The sequence below is a fragment of the Rhinopithecus roxellana genome, chromosome 6, assembly GCF_007565055.1.
Source record: "Rhinopithecus roxellana isolate Shanxi Qingling chromosome 6, ASM756505v1, whole genome shotgun sequence".
Classification (NCBI taxonomy): domain Eukaryota; kingdom Metazoa; phylum Chordata; class Mammalia; order Primates; family Cercopithecidae; genus Rhinopithecus; species Rhinopithecus roxellana.
The window spans coordinates 71,505,782-71,522,662 of NC_044554.1; the positions used below are offsets into that span (position 1 = coordinate 71,505,782).

The window sequence follows — 16,881 nt, forward strand, 5'->3', positions numbered from 1 at the left end:
TGGCAATATTTATATTTATTTTTGCAATTCCTTAGATAAAAACCATTTGAACAATGTTTGGTAAGGTGTTATTCTCATAAAAACTTCTTTCAAAACAAAGGTATTTCTATTTTCCACAAAAGTTAAAATTACATGCTGAAACAAAGTTAATGACTTAGATAACACAATACACTGTCAGAAAACTGGTAGAGTAAGACTAGATAATGAACTACATCATTAAACTAAACAATTACACAGAACTAGAAAACTGACTCAGTAGTAAAATATAAAATCTACAATTATAAATATAAATTTGGTCCATGGAGACACTAGGGCAGTATTTACAATAAGTAACAGATTATTTCTACTTTAGGTGAATACTGCAGTTGTAAAATGTTGAATATCGTAGGGAAGAGTGTTTTATTTACAGTCTACCGTATTAAAAGTTATATTTCTAGCAAACCTGATGATTGCTACAAATACAGCTAAAAATTTGACACTAAATACAAACATTTTCTGTAGTTGGGAATTCCTAATCTCTATAAATTGAAATTTTCTGTTAAAATCAACACAGAAAAAAATACCACGATTCCATTCTTAGAAATACTGTAAAATTCAATCATTTTAGTTCAAACATAATAAGTAAATTACAAGTCTTGCAAAAAGGCACACATTGTTAATGATATAAATTTGGCAGCAGAATCCTATGTCATGAAAGTTACTGTCAGGTGATGGGAAGTCAACAGATAACAGAACTAGACTGATTTTCCTGCCTAATTTTAGGAAGAGGAAAACAATGCTCAGATGTGAGTTCCTCCGCCCCTTTCTGTGTTAAACTAAAGACTCTAAGCTCTCAGCTATATTTCCATCAGGCAATGCTGCACCATTACTGTCCAGAGACGTGGACGGATTCTCTTCCTGCCTTGTGCTCACAAGGCTGAGGATCACTTTGTAGAGAAACTGATATTGCTCCTAGAGAACAGAAGATGGGAGGTTATAAACATGACGCTCAGGGAAGGCATACATTTCTAAAAAGAAGAAATATTTTTAGACACACTTCAGCAGTGTTCATGAAAGGGCAATGTGTTAAGGGCACTGTTATACTCAGCAGATGTACACAACTTATACTGATGTCTCTTTCTGATTAAATTAACGTTGCAATTGGCAAACCATTCACTGACCTAGAAAATTAACCTACATACATTTGCCAATAAGTACTTAATTCTTATCCATGAAATCAGAAGGTGATGAGACAGGGTTCTGTTAACTTGTCAGGGAGACTGTTTGGCACTGGGCACCTGTAACTCACTCAGAAACAGGTTTCTTCTTCTTTCTCTACTTGTTAGAAAATCCACTGTGTCTGCCTCTTTATGGAAAGATCTCAGGAATGACTTACTGTCAGCCCAGAGACCCATGTAGAATGCAGTCCTTCACAATATACACTGTTCACCAACAAGAAGAATTTCACACACTATCAGCCCGACTGGTCCTACGCCCTGCTATAAGCAAAGTTAAGTACCTGCCCTGCTGTGGTCTCAGAGTAGTGGCACATAGAAGAATGAAACAGTTTTTCTCTTACAGATGCCATCTCAGGCAGTCTGGGGAGAGGCAGCTACAGAGAATCTGAACCAGTGAGCAGCATCATAGCTGAGAACCATTAGGCCTACAGGTGAAGCAGTGCGTAATTAAATGCATTCGTGAAATGTGCATCTCCGGAAAGCAGTTTCAGGCAGCACAAGCTTGATACAACTCAGCGGCCCTGAATGAGACTTAATAGGGGCTCCTCTGCAGTGCATGTGCACGAAGATAACCTTGACCTCCTGCCAACTGGTCTGGGCTGGGGCTTTGAAGAAGGTCCCTTTATAAGGCCCTTAAACAGACCGAAGAGCTGAAGATGAGCCTATGACTTCCACATTCACCCAAGCTTATTTGCATTGTTTACTATTGTGCACAAAGGCAAACATGAGATTTAAAAGTTTTTATCCATAAATTTTCTGAAGTATACATTTTAAAGGTCTATTGTTCTATGGATTGCGGACTTATAATTCAGCTTGAAAACTACATACTAATGTTATCAGTTAATAAGATCTTTCTTGATACATGGTAAGATTTCAGCAGCCTCTAGGAAGTTAGTAGTACTCTTATCAGTGAAAAATTTGGTTCACTGCCTTGTTACTTACAATGTCAGCGAAGACTCCTGGCCTCATCAGATTGATCATCTTGGCTACCTGGTAAACATCCACGGAATTTTCTTTTTCTAGTTGGTGCATAAGGGTTGTCAGAGCACAGAAAGTTCCTGCCGTCACTCCTCCGTGCCTTGTAAAAAAAGGAAAGGAACAAAGACTCCATTGAGATGCACTACTCACATTTAGAACTCTCAAAGCCTATAGCCTTGACAACTTTGTAGCAAAAACACTGAAAGTTTTAATGAATTGTCTCTCTTTGCTTTTTGCACAAAGAACTATGATTTAATCTGAGATACTGCCAAGTGTTCATGATATTAGTAGTGGCATACTTTACAGAAGTTTAATATTTGCTTATGGTTATTATTTGTATACTATGAAAGGGGTTAGCAATAATGAAAAACAAACTGAGAGTATCATATAAAGACATATATAATACACGTATAATGTATGTGTATTACACATCATATATAATACACGTATAATGTGTGTGTATTACACATCATATATAATACACGTATAATGTGTGTGTATTACACATCATATATAATACACGTATAATGTGTGTGTATTACACATCATATATAATACACGTATAATGTGTGTGTATTACACATCATATATAATACACGTATAATGTGTGTGTATTACACATCATATATAATACACGTATAATGTGTGTGTATTACACATCATATATAATACACGTATAATGTGTGTGTATTACACATTATATATAATACATATATAATATATGCATAAATACATATATAACAAACTGTATTTTATATATTTATAACATAGTTCAGCATATGCATTTTTTATTTGTTTATAATGGAATCCTAGGAAGATTTATTGGATAAAGTTTCTCGTTCCTGAAAAATAAAAATCTTATCAATTTCACTTCTATGCCAGGAAATCAATGACTGAAAATGACTCTCTGGTTGGCTCCTGTAAAATTTCACTGCTAAAACACTGACTTAGTATACAAAGTGTTCTCAGCATCAAATGCAAGAGAAGATACTTGTGATCATGATCCCATTCTCTGTCTTCAACAGGGACTTTAAGTGAAGTAAAAAAGAAAAAATGTTCTGTGCTAACTTTATTGATAAGATGCAGATAATCCACCATGGCTGAATCATCACAGTGGGTCCAAAGCATTAGGTTTGTCTGAAGACAACAGAAACATACATATGCCCAGAGAATGTGCAGGCGTGAAACAATGTTACATACGGAACTTACTCATCATGAACAATCATGGGCCCATCCCTATTGGCAGCTTCTTCTTTTATAACACTTATAAGTTCAAAAGTTTTACTAATGGGGCTATCTGGATTTGGCCATTTAGGACACTGAAAGTGCCTCACTTCAAGTACATAATCATCCTACAAGAAGAAAAAACAAAGTAACGTTAGTGACAGTTTACGAGGAGTGGAATCATTGAGGAAAATCAGGAATTACAGTAAGGTAATAAAATCCAATGGCAGGCATGAGTGAGCAGCCGTAGTTGCAGCACATTCTTTCTTTATTTATTTTTTTCTAAAAATTACTTTTTTTATTCTAAAAATAAACTCTGTGGGTGAAATATGCCAATGCTTACAAACCATGAAACTATGCACCAAAGATGTATTTGCACTGCTAACTTCAAATTTATAAAAAGAAATCGCTGGTGTTAAAATCTGTTTTGAAAATAGCATACACTTTCTTCATATATTTCTTCATATATTTCTTCAGGCTTAAGTAAAAGAAGGAGATTGCATGACACAGTGAAGAAAATGCTGACAAGGAGGTAGAGATCTAGGTTCAACTCGGATCCCGATTCTGATTCTTACTTAATTGACCAACAAGACTGTGACTTGATTAAATCCCTTAAACCTCTTACCCCCAGCTTCCAAAAGTGTACTTTGAAAAAATGATACATTTAAAAACAAGTAGCAGAACCTAAATTTTACATAAAAGTGCAAAGGGCCAAAATAGCCAAGATACTACTAAAGAAGAAAAACAATAGAGGAAATTAACTCATCATATATCAAGAATTACTCTAAGTTATAAGAAGTAAAACACTGCCATTGTGGCTGAGGGATGAACAAAGTGACCAATGGAATAAAATAAATATCCTAGAACAAGCATATGTGTGTGTGTGTGTGTGTGTATACATATACATGATATATATATAATATGAATGACTGAACTGATATTGCTAATTCATAAATAATGGTGGGACAATGGGTATCATCATATGGAAAATAATGAAACTGAATGCTTGTTTCACAAAATATAATACAAAAAGTCAATTTCAGGTGGTACGTTTAGAAAACAATGTAGGAGAGCATCTTCATGATTTCAGGGTAAACGGTATGTTTTAAAGATACTAAATGATGGTTTCCTTTTAAAGGCCAGGAATAACAAGATCAATAAATTCATATAGATTAAACTTCAAAACTTTTCTTTCACTAAAAAAAAAAAAAGAAAAAAAAAAAAAGAATCACAAAGAAAGTAAAAAAGTCAAATCCCAAACTGGGAGAAAGTATTTGCAATATATGTAACTGACAAAGGATTAGTATCCACAATATAAGAAGACCTCTGATAAATCAGTAAGTGATAAATAATCTAACTGAAAAATGGGCAAAAATCATGAACAGACACAGTACAAAAGATAGAATCTGAATGGTCAATTAATTTATATAAAAATATTATTTCTAAAACATTTTATGTAAAAATATTATTTATGTAAACAATTATGTAAAAATATAAAGTTATGTTGAAAACTTCATTTTCAACAAGAGAAATGCAAATTAAAAGTAACAAGAGATGCTGTTTCATTCCTAACACAAGCCCTGGTGAGGATGTAGCGATTCCAGATCACTCACACATTCCTGATGACAGGATACCTTGGTAGGATGACTTGGGAAAACAATTGATTTCACTTAGTAAAGTTACAGAAAGTTGAAGATGATCCAACACAGTAACACAGCAGGGGAATTCCCAGGGTATCCCCAAGGGGAAATTTTGCATGTGACTAAAAATATTCATATAGCACTGTTTGTAATAGCAAAACCAAACCAAGACAAAACACAACAAACAAGTAATAATTGGCATGTAAAATTAAAAAAAAGAATATGTATTATCTGGAATGCTAAGCAGCAGCAGTAAATGAATTTGAACTACACCCAAATACGTGGATAAATCTCAGTAGGAAAATACACATAATTTATATAAAGTTCACAGATATTTAAAAGTAAGCAGCATACGTATGAAGGAAAACAAAGACAAGAGTTAAATGATAAAATAAGTCAAGAGAGCAATAAATACTAATTCAGGAAGAGGCTACTTCTGAAGTGAGGAGAGGATGAAGGGGATAGGGAGCACATGAGACCATCAAGTCTCATGGTCAAGGCCATGTTCTATTTCTTAAAGTCAATGGTGGGTAACAGTAATTTAACATAATTGTTAAACCTTGCACATATAATATAAACACCTTAAATATATTCAATATTTAATAAATTCTTAAAAATAGTCCTTATAACAAATACATAAATAAAAGGCCCCTAGCTTTTGAAAGCTCAGTAGCGTAGACCTTCACTTGTCTACTAACCTCAAATGTTGTGATATTTGGGTAAAGTGCTTAAAAATGTCTGAAGTCAATGAAACTGTCTACTTTAGTCTTTCCTTCTTTTTTGATCTTTGTTATAGAAATACATCTATATTGATCCCTGGGTTGGGCTCCTGGATTATCAAGTTGTCCATAATAGCTGATTTACCTAGATGAGACACACTGAATTGGGATCAATCAGGAATCTATGTTATCTAGTTTATTTTCTGCATAATATTAGGAGAAAAACAGTGCTAATTTCCCAGTGCTGAGCAAGATATTAAACATGATCAGTGATCAGGATAATGGGTGTGACAAGATAATAGGTATCTAATGATTATTACTCTAGTGATAGGCTTTCTTACTAACCAGGAATAATGAGAAGAAGGTATGAGAGATGGCAGATCTAAATGGATGCTACTAAAGTGATCAGGGAATAATCAGAAGTAAAAATTAGCATGGAATATTAAGAGCTCTCAGGGATCTTAGGGGCCTTCTAGTTCCTGCCCTTCATTTTACAAATAAAGACCTAAGTCTTTTTTGTTTTAATGAGATAGGATACTATTCCACTGCTATGCTGTTTACATTATTAGTTATTTGTATCATCAAGTTTATATGTATTGGTCACTTAAATATTCTAGAGAATAGAGTATCTTCTGGTATACCACATATGTACTAGTTTTCAGAACTAGAGAAAAGTGAAACATTCAAATTATTTGGAACATGATTTAATCTTTGTCAGATTGAGAAGGTACTCTGAATCTCACATTCCTTAGACATCATTATTAGTATCTTTTAGTATTTTACTATAACTCTACATAAATAAATTATTGACAAAGAATTCAATAATAGATATTTGCATATAATTAAGAGACTAGTAAAACAAAGTATTATCTTGTAGATAACAGCAGTACCTTGTGTAACAGATAACCAAGACTTTAGTAAAATATTCCTAGTTCATTGTACTTCATGTTTTCAAAGCACTTCATTTATCAACTTATTACATCACTATCACTCATCAACTTTCTACATTGGTAGAGAATAGTAAGTTTCAGTAGGTAGTATTTTTCCCATTTTACTTAGGAGAGTTTAGGCAAGTAGTATTTTTCGTACAAGGTAAGGGCTTATATTAAAAATGAGAATTAAAATTAATACATTTATTCTCTTACTGTGTTTATTTCCCATCTATGTTCTGTCAACCATTAATCTGGAGTAAATGAGCTTTGACTTCCTGTATGTGTAAAATTCAGGAATGATGCAGTGATGATTAACTGTTCAATGATTCTATACCATTTTGAAAAGGAAAGTGACAAGGTAATTTGATTATTTGTGTAATTGTCTCAATTGGGAAAAAATCAGAATCATGCTTTTCATTTCTAGGAAAGATCCCTAGATTAGAATATGTTTAACATGTGTTTAAGATAAAAACCATGTCATTTAACTTATATCCTTACCTGTGTAGCTTCTAAGATAAAGTCCTGAATTATAAGTTTTTCCTCATTAGTTAGACATTTGTGTTCTTCAGCCATAAGAGTGACCTTAAAGCTCTCACAATTTATAGGCTCATCTTTATTTGGCCAGTAAACAAATTCATCTTCTGCCTGGAGAATTGCAAATGAAAGAAGTGTCTATATTTTAACTAAATGCCCAATAAGTCAGATTGTGAAATAAAGTTGATTGGTTGGCACAGAAATTTCAACTCCAATTTTTCTTTGTATCTGAATATTTACTCTTAAAATCTTCATGGTGCCTTCAACTAGATTGATGTGCTGAATAAAATATTACACTTAGGAACCCAAACTATTGCTTTATTGTTTTATGCTCTTAGCTTATCAACAACAATGATAAGCTTATTGCTTCTGTAATTGACAACTGAGTAGAGAAGATTCAAGCGATTTTAAGAGCTCAAAAATTTCCGGCCTCATGTGTAATGGTCACACAATAATTTTATAGACAAGAACTGAATATCAAAGCTAAGTAAACATGTAAAGCCTAAATGAAATATTTACTTTATTTTACTCTTTGAGTTCTCCAAACACATATAAAGAGGGGGATAGGATATCCCTGCTTTTCTCATACTAAAAAAGTCCTTCCTATACTAGGAACTGTCTTAATTCTAACTAGGTCTTTTTTTAAAGAAAAAATTAGGCACCTCCTTAAACTCAGGTAATCTCTAAATATTCTAATACATTTTATTTTAAAAATGTAAACAGAAGCATATAGGCTGATTTCTTTCATGGCTGTGATTCTAATTTTCTTAAGCAATGTCACAAAACACACATGTTTAAGTTAATTTAAATTTATTTTCATTTAAAACTTTTATTCATCATTTTGACCTAGGAGACTGTATAATGAAAGCAAGCCCAACAATAGAAGGGTATGCCCTCAATGACATTAGTTTATTAGTTGAAAACAAAATTGCTTTGCTTGTTTGTATGCTGGAGTTTTCGCTATTTGTAACCTGATATTTCCCTGTAAAGAAAGTCCCAAAAGTGGTCTAAGGGACTTACCATGTTTTGGCCATCAGGAATCATCACCACCAGTTGGGCATTATGGTCCCATATCATCCTCCAGAAATCCTTGATGGTGTGGAGGAGAGGGTGCTGGGTAATGATGAATTCATTGCTCTGGTAATAGCCCTACAAAACCAAAGAGAAGACAAAAACAACACTGGTGTATGCCTTTAAACATTCAGATAAACATTTATACATCAATGGATCTTAAGTCAAAACAGTCTTTTGAATTGCAGATTGTGTCTATATGTAGTAATATGATTATTACAGCCAATGCTTACTGGGCACTTCCTATGCTAGGTGTGACACTATGTGTTTTTTGTTCTCTTAAGTCATTTGTTCCTCACAGAAGTACTGTGAGATAGGAGCTATGATCCCAATTTTACAGATGATTAAACTGAGGCTTTAGAAGTTAAGCGTTGAGCCCAAGTTTGCCTTAAGAAGTCAGACATAGTATTCAGGGTTACCTATCATCTTGGAGTGAATAGTTGATGATTTTTATCTTTCCTTGGCACTCCTTTTAAATATAAGTTGGACTCTGTTATGCCAGAAGCAGGGTTCAGTCACCCTTGATACAGTTTCCAGTTCTACATTGTCCCATCCACCAGTTCCTTAAAGTGATCGATTAAGGTATCTAACTTACAAAATTGCTCCACAGTGACCATTTCACTATGGAATAGCCTGCTTGGCTGGCCTTGCTGACCCTCACACCTACCTGGACTTCGCAGATATGCCACAGTAAATACCTCTCGGTCACTACATGACCTCCTGGGACTTGTGCCTGCTTGCTTTAAACCCATCAAGTAAAACTCCCCATGGAAAACCTGCTTGGACAATGCCCTGGACCCAATAAAGGCATTGGTCAATGGGTCCTTTTCTCTCTTTCCCTGCTTGCTTTGCCTAAGCTCTATGCATGTGGCCTCCAGTGCCATGAACTCCTCAGGGTCCATAAATACTAAAAACTCTGAACTTTCACACTGTGTTTCTGTCATTGAAGACTTCAGGTGAGACTGCTCAATGGAACCCATGCAGGTGAATCCCATATTGGTGCTCTTTCGTCTGGGCCTCTGGTGGTCACTGAGGATAGTAGCTATCAGCTAAGCTGATAGAGAAACTTGAACAGTTTCATTAAAAACAAACCTCTAGCTGCACACCTAGCAAACTGCTTCGTGGATACTGTCTCTTACTCCACAGAGAGTGGAAAATCTACAGGAGAGTTTACATTTCCCACTTCGGTGTTCAGACACCTTGGTTGCTGCTACAAGAGAGGAACCAGGGAGACACCTTGCATATTTTGCTACAGACACCGAGAAGCTAGAGCTATTGGATTAATTGTGATATTTATATTGTTACTAAAGTCCTGGCTCTTCTAGCCCCTTCTGCTTTCAGATCCCATTCCTAGCACCCAGTGGCTCATTTGAAATGTGAATGTATTTAGATGCCACTACCACACATCCCTGTGTTTCCTGCATAGATATTCCTTAACGTTTTCTTTGCTGGATAAATAGAACAGAGGTTTTGGAGTAAGAATTAGGAGGTTTTCATCAGAAGCCAAGCTCCGTGATTCACTGACCTTAAATGTTAGTGAAGGTCACACAACAGCTACTAAAACACTCATCCCTAACACAGAAGATGTAAATGCAGAAGAAAAGCATTGTATCTTTAGAAATCCAGGTCCCAAAATGAGCCCAGTTTGCAGGGTAAGAATCATGCTGCAAACCTGGAGTAGTGATGCCAGTGAGGTTGGGCTTTGCTGAAGCCAGTGAATTCTGGGTTTGCTCAGGGGTTCTACCTTAGTGAAGTAAATAAAGCCTTTTAGACAAGCAGGTATAAGTTTTATATCTACTCATCAGCCCTGAATAGTGAGTTTGTGTTCCTGCATCTACTTATTGGTCTTGCTTGAGGTTTCTTCAGTCCCAGCACACATGAAAGCATGCTGTTATTTCAATTGTTGCTGTGGACTGTGGCCTTACAGTCTACAGATTTAACTTATATTTACCACTCATGTTGCCCATGCCTGTAGTCTTTGCTTCTGCCTGTAACACAAGCTGGCAGACAGTCTCCTCAGTGACTTCTCTGACTTACCATGATATAGGAGGCATTGATGTAGTCTGTGCCTTCTCCACTCAGGGATGAAATGCCAACTCTTGATCTTTCCACTGGAACACAGAATATTCATTGTAAAACAAAAACAAAAACAAAACGAAACAACAAAATAACCCATGCTCACAGCACTGTACCATCTTTCCCCCATGCCAGATGTAAAATATAGCTGCATTTTTCAAGTTGAAGTGTCTCTGATCTGTAAGCTAATTTTTCTAGACATTTTGCATTTTTAGATAAGACTTCAGGGGTTTATGAGTCCTTCAGAACAGTTACATATTGGACAAAACAAGAAATATCTGAACGTGCTCCATTTGCTCCAAAGGTATACAAATATTGCCAAATTTCCTACAATGTGTTTATTATTTTAAAAAAGTTGTTTTTTCAAGATTCAACACAACTTACCAGGGATGATAGAAGAAGTTCGATTCTTTTCCCTGTTGCATTGCTTTAGGGCTGTAGAATAGTCACTCTGCTGTATATTTGACTGACTCAGGAGCTGGGCAAGAGAGTAAAAAAATATATAGGTTATTTCATTTAAGTCCCCGAAATACTCACACACACACACACACACACACACACATACATACACACACACACACACATCCCAATCAAGATAAGATACTGACTAAAAATATATATGAAATATTTTCCAATAATTCCTTGAATTAAACCTTGTTTTAGTGAACTTCCTGGAGCTTCTATGTTTTACACCAGGGGAGTTAGAAGAAGCAAAGAAATCTCAAGTAATTCTTTTAGCATTGAGAGAATCTTCCTCATGGCTTCCACTATAGATGTGCAACCTCCATTTCCTCTATTTAAATCTGACACAGATGTTTGGAGGCAAATTACATCGTGTGTGTGTATATACATATATATGTATATAATTCAATTTTATTTATTCCTTCTAACAGTTATTACTCCATTATATGAATAATCTACATTCTGTTTATCTACTCAACTAGTGAATGTTTGGTTATTTGCAGTGTTTGCAATTGTATAGCTTTATAGCTATGAGCATCTCCTGTATGTTTCTTTCTTTTTTTTTTTTTTTTTTTTTTGAGGAGGAGTCTTGCTCTGTCGCCCAGATGGAGGCGTGATCTCGGCTCACTGCAAGTTTCGCCTCCCAGGTTCCCGCCATTCTCCCGCCTCAGCCTCCGAGTAGCTGGGACTACAGGCGCCCGCCACCTCGCCCGGCTAGTTTTTTGTATTTTTAGTAGAGACGGGGTTTCACTGTGTTAGCCAGGAGGGTCTCGATCTCCTGACCTCGTGATCCACCCGCCTCGGCCTCCCGAAGTGCTGGGATTACAGGCTTGAGCCACCGCGCCCGGCCTCCTGTATGTTTCTTAATGTGCACACGTGTGACGGTTTCCGTAGAGCATTAGGAGTATTCAGTGTTTAATTTTTGACAGTCGGATAAATGAAAAATAATATATCATGGTTTTGATTTGCATTGTCTTAATTTCTGTGAAATTGTGAATTTTGGTGCTCATTAGTCATTAAGATATCTTCTTTGATGATTGCCTTTTCATATTTTTTCTTCGTTGCCACTTATTAATTTGTAGGGGGTTCTCGCTGTCTTGAATGTAAATCTATAGTGTGTAAAAAGTTGGAATCGTCTTCAGTTTCTTTAGTAACACAGAGATTTACAGCCAATTTATTTTTCTTCAATAGCTTTCTGCAAATTATTGTTTTACTTAAGAAGTCCTTCTCTATCCTGAAGTTATTAAAAAAAACTTTCCAATGTATGCCCTGCCCTGCCTTCCCCTCCCCTCCCCTCCCCTCCTCTCCTCTTCTCTTTTCTTCTTTTTTGAGACAGGTCTCCACTCTGTCGCCCAGGCTGGAGTGCATATAGCTTCGACCTCCTGTGCTCATGAGTTCCTCCTGCCCCAGCCTCCCACGTGGCTGGCACTACAGACGTGCACCACCACACCTGGCTAATTTTGGTATTTTTGTAGAGATGGGGTTTCACCATATTACCCAGGCTGGTATCGAACTCCTGGGCTCCAGCAATCCGCCTGCCTTGGCCTCCCAAAGTATTGGGATTACGGGTGTGAGCTACTGTGCCCAGCTCAATATTTTCTTTTCTAAAATGATCTTACAATAGTTATAAAGGTTTGCTTTCACCTTTAGGTAGTTAATACACCTTGAACACATTTTAATGTTTGAGGAGTGGTAGAGCTATAACGTTACTTTTTTTGACATGAAAATTTTCCCAATGTTATTTGTAGATTAGTCTGCTGTTTCTTCACTGATATGTAATGTTATCTCTACCACATAACAGATTTCCTCAAATGCATCATTCCTCTGCTAGATTCCTCCATTTTCCAATACTATTATATCACAGCATAAGTCTTCCATATACAGTACAACAGAATTCTTGTATTATTATTTCCTTTTCAGTATGGATGAGATATTTTGGCTCTTTAATTTTCCATGCTAAATTAAAATCTGTTCTACATTTTCATGAAAAATCCTGCTGTAAATTCGATTGATACTGCATTGACTTCTATAGTCAATGTAAGGAGAAGTACTATCTTAATATTTCCATGTATCAACATTATATTTTATTTGGGCCTAATTTTATGCTCTTCAATTTACTTTTATAAATTTATATATTTACTGCATATTTTGTTAAGTGTCTTTTTTGAGATGATGAAGTTTTTGCTACTGTTTTGTTATTGTTGTTAATAATAATTTTGTTGTTAATAATAATGTTGTTGTTAATAATGGGTTTTTTATTGTTCTAATACATTTTCTAATCACTCAAAGCTAACAAATAACAATGCTATTGATTTTTATGTATGTTTGTTAAACTCTAATTAAAGATAATTATTTTCTCTTTTGTTTCTCTCGATATTCTTTGCAGGTAGTTATATTATCTATCTGCAAATCCTTTTCTACCATTATACATCTTTCTAGTTTAATCCAATTTCCAGGATGATGTTGAATAGTAGTGCCAATAATTGACCTTCCTTATCTTTTCTTGAATCTATTATGAGCATTTCCAATTTTAATTTTTATGTGTGATGTTTATTGTAGTTTTATGATAGACACTTTCTAGAAGGCTAAGAAAGCTTTCTTCTATTTCTGGCTTACTAAGAGTTTTTTTTTTTTTTTTTTTTTTTTTTTTTAACTGAACAATGTAGAATTTGACTACTTTTCCTGTATTAATTGACAGGGTCATGATGTTTCTGTATATAAATATATTAATAAACCATCTTTCATTTTTGGAATAAACCCTATAAACTCTACTTGCTCATGATATTAAAGAAATACACTCCTGGATTTGAATTGCTGATATTTTAAATAAGATTATTGATACCAGTCTATAAGTGTCTTACTCTGTCTTTGTTCAGTTTTGGTATCAAAGTTATATTTGTCCAATAAAATAGCTGGGTTAGTTTTTCACCTGGATTTTTTATGCTAACATTTGGAATTTTATGTTCCTTAAAAATTGGCAAAATGTGACATCAAATTCTTTTGGGCCTGGTTATATTTTGAAGGTGGGATTTTAGGCAGCTCATTTGATTTCCTCGATGGCTATTGGCCTAGTTAAATTTTCTATATATTTTTAGAGTATTTTTATTATATTTTTCCTTTAGAATTTTTTCTATTTTTCATTTCTTTGGGTACATAAAAGGTGTAATATTTATGGAAAACATGAGCTATTTGATACAGGCATACAATGCATAATTATCACAGGAGGGTAAATGGGGCATCCATCACCTCAAGCATTTAACCTTTGTGTTACAAACAATTCAATGAATGCTTTTAGTTATTTAAGAATATACAATACATTATTCATTTCATATAGGTTTTCAAATGTATTGTGTTTAAAAATGTTTCTAAATTATATCTCTATTTTTTATCTCAATATTATTTACTCACATTCTTTCCTCCCTTTGTCAATCTGGACACAGGTTTGTCTATTTTAATCGTCTTTTGACAGAACCTGCATTAGGTTTTGTTAAAGCTTTATTTAATCATTTAAATTTTCTATTTAATTTTTAAAACTTTCAAAATGTTATGTAGTGCTTCTTTTGACCTTTAATTCTAAAGATTTTAAAATTTCCTCTTAAATATGTATATTATTTAAAAGGGTATTTTTAATGCCCAAATATCAAATTTTTTAGGGAAACTTTTCATTGTCAATTTCCAATTTTTACTGTATTACATTCTGAGAAAATGACTGGTATGATATAGATTCCTTGAAATTATCTCCCTTTTCCCTCTGAATCTATTAACAGTTTTATTTTAGAATATGTGTGCAATGGGCCAGGAGCAATAACTCATGGTTGTAATTCCAGCACTTTGTGAGGCCACAGCAGGCAGATCGCTTGAGCTCAGGAGATGGAGATCACCTGGGCAACCTGGCAAAACTCCATCTCTACAAAAAATATTTTAAAAATTAGCCAGGCGTGGTTGTGTACACTTGCTATAGTCCTAGCCACTCAGAAGGCTGAGGTAGGAGGATCACTTAAGCTAGGGAGAGGAAGGTTTCAGTGAGAGATTGTGCCTCTGCACTCCAGCCTGGGTGACAGAGGGAGAACCTGTCTCAATTTAAAAAAGAAAAAAGGAATATATGTACAACACCCACCACATACACATGCACACACACTCACCTTCTCTTCACAGAGAATAGAAACCAGAGTACTTTCTCAGCCTCCAGCCTTAGAGCCTATACATGTACTACTGTAAACACTTACATTTTACTACTTTTGAACACTAATTCCTTTAACTGTGTCTTGAATCCTGCCTCTTTGTACCACTCAGGGTCTCTGCACACTCCAATTATCTCCCTTCCCATTAGTTTTTAAAGAAGCTCTCATGTCTCATATTAAAACATAAGCAAAGAAATCCCAAATAAATACCCCCCAAATCTTACTCTCTAATTCCAAGTTTTCTTATAGTTATCTTAATCATTCTGTCCAGAGTAAACATTTTTAAGAGCTATATAATTGTCATTAATTCCTCAAATCAATTTATTCCTTAACTCCCTGTAATCTGGGATCAATGCTATACTTTCCAAATGGCTCTTAGACAAAGGTCATCAATGACTTATTTCTAAATCCAACGGCCTCCTCCATTCCCAAAATACTTGATTTGTCATTAGCACTTGCCATCTCTGTTCACTTCCTCTTTCAAGAAACATTATTTACTTTGGATCCTAGTATACCCCGCTGTCCCAAATTTTCTCCTACCTTCTGATGCCACTTTTCCCCCTTTATTTGTGGGCTGGCCATTCATTGGTTAATTAAAATCTTTTCTTAAGTAATCCTTTCTAACCTTTCTTAGACATTTTTTTTTTTTTTTTTTTTGAGACGGAGTCTGGCTCTGTCGCCCAGGCTGGAGTGCAGTGGCCGGATCTCAGCTCACTGCAAGCTCCACCTCCCGGGTTTACGCCATTCTCCTGCCTCAGCCTTCCAGGTAGCTGGGACTACAGGCGCCCGCCACCTTGCCCGGCTAGTTTTTTGTATTTTTTAGTAGAGACGGGGTTTCACCATGTTAGCCAGGATGGTCTCGATCTCCTGACCTCGTGATCCGCCCGTCTCGGCCTCCCAAAGTGCTAGGATTACAGGCTTGAGCCACTGCGCCCGGCTAGACATTTCATTTTTAATTGGCTATCTTATCCAATTCCAAGTCTTCAAAGAACCATGTCTAAGCTGATTACTCCCAAATCCATTTCTTCAGGCCAGACCTCTCTTATGCTTCAGACCCAGTATCCAACTGCCAAGTATACATGTTTATTGGGACATCTCCCAAGAACCTAAAAATAAGGTAGATTTAGAAATATCTCACCGTCTTCTCCCTCACCACACCCCTCAAGCATGTACCACCTCCTCTTCCTGAATTCTCAGTCATGGTGAATGACATCACTACTTTCCCAGCGCCCAAGCAGAATCTGAGTAGTTATGCTTGTGTCTTTTCTCTCCTCTCTCTCTGCAATGTCCAATGAATCACCAAATCCTGTGTTCAATTCTTAAATATATCTTACACAATTCTCCCTGGTAAGTTGCATGCTTATCTGTACTCCTACAGCATCCTGTTTTACTTCTATAATGGCATTTTTCAAACTATTGTGTTTATCTGTTTCTTTCTGTCTTTCTTTTTTTATTAGAGACAGGGGTCTCACTCTATCTCTCAGACAGGAGTGCAGTGGCACAATCATAGCTCACTGTAATCTTGAACTTCTGAGGTCAAGCAATCCTCTCACCTCAGCCTCCCGAGTAGCTAGGACTACAGGCTCATGCCACCCACCCAGCTAATTTTTTTTTTTTTTTTTTTTTTGAGACAGAGTCTCGCTCTGTCGCCCGGGCTGGAGTGCAGTGGCCGGATCTCAGCTCACTGCAAGCTCCGCCTCCCGGGTTTACGCCATTCTCCTGCCTCAGCCTCCCGAGTAGCTGGGACTACAGGCGCCCGCCACCTCGCCCGGCTAGATTTTTGTATTTTTTTAGTAGAGACGGGGTTTCACCGTGTTAGCCAGGATGGTCTCGATCTCCTGACCTCG

General features: G+C 35.9%; 1 protein-coding gene across 2 annotated transcripts in view; it reads right to left on the reverse strand.

Annotated features, from left to right (window-relative positions):
- Nucleotides 1–16,881, reverse strand: part of PTPRZ1 (protein tyrosine phosphatase receptor type Z1) — a 201,599-nt gene continuing 184,718 nt past the window's right edge. For both annotated transcript variants that reach the window (XM_030933226.1, XM_010356803.2), the window contains 7 exons: nucleotides 10,776–10,869; nucleotides 10,353–10,426; nucleotides 8,265–8,393; nucleotides 7,209–7,355; nucleotides 3,405–3,547; nucleotides 2,160–2,295; nucleotides 1–951 (listed from right to left, as the gene is read on the reverse strand). In XM_030933226.1, coding sequence (XP_030789086.1) covers nucleotides 811–951; nucleotides 2,160–2,295; nucleotides 3,405–3,547; nucleotides 7,209–7,355; nucleotides 8,265–8,393; nucleotides 10,353–10,426; nucleotides 10,776–10,869 — 864 coding nt within the window. In that variant the 3' untranslated portion in view covers nucleotides 1–810. The remainder of the gene's footprint in view (nucleotides 952–2,159; nucleotides 2,296–3,404; nucleotides 3,548–7,208; nucleotides 7,356–8,264; nucleotides 8,394–10,352; nucleotides 10,427–10,775; nucleotides 10,870–16,881) is intronic.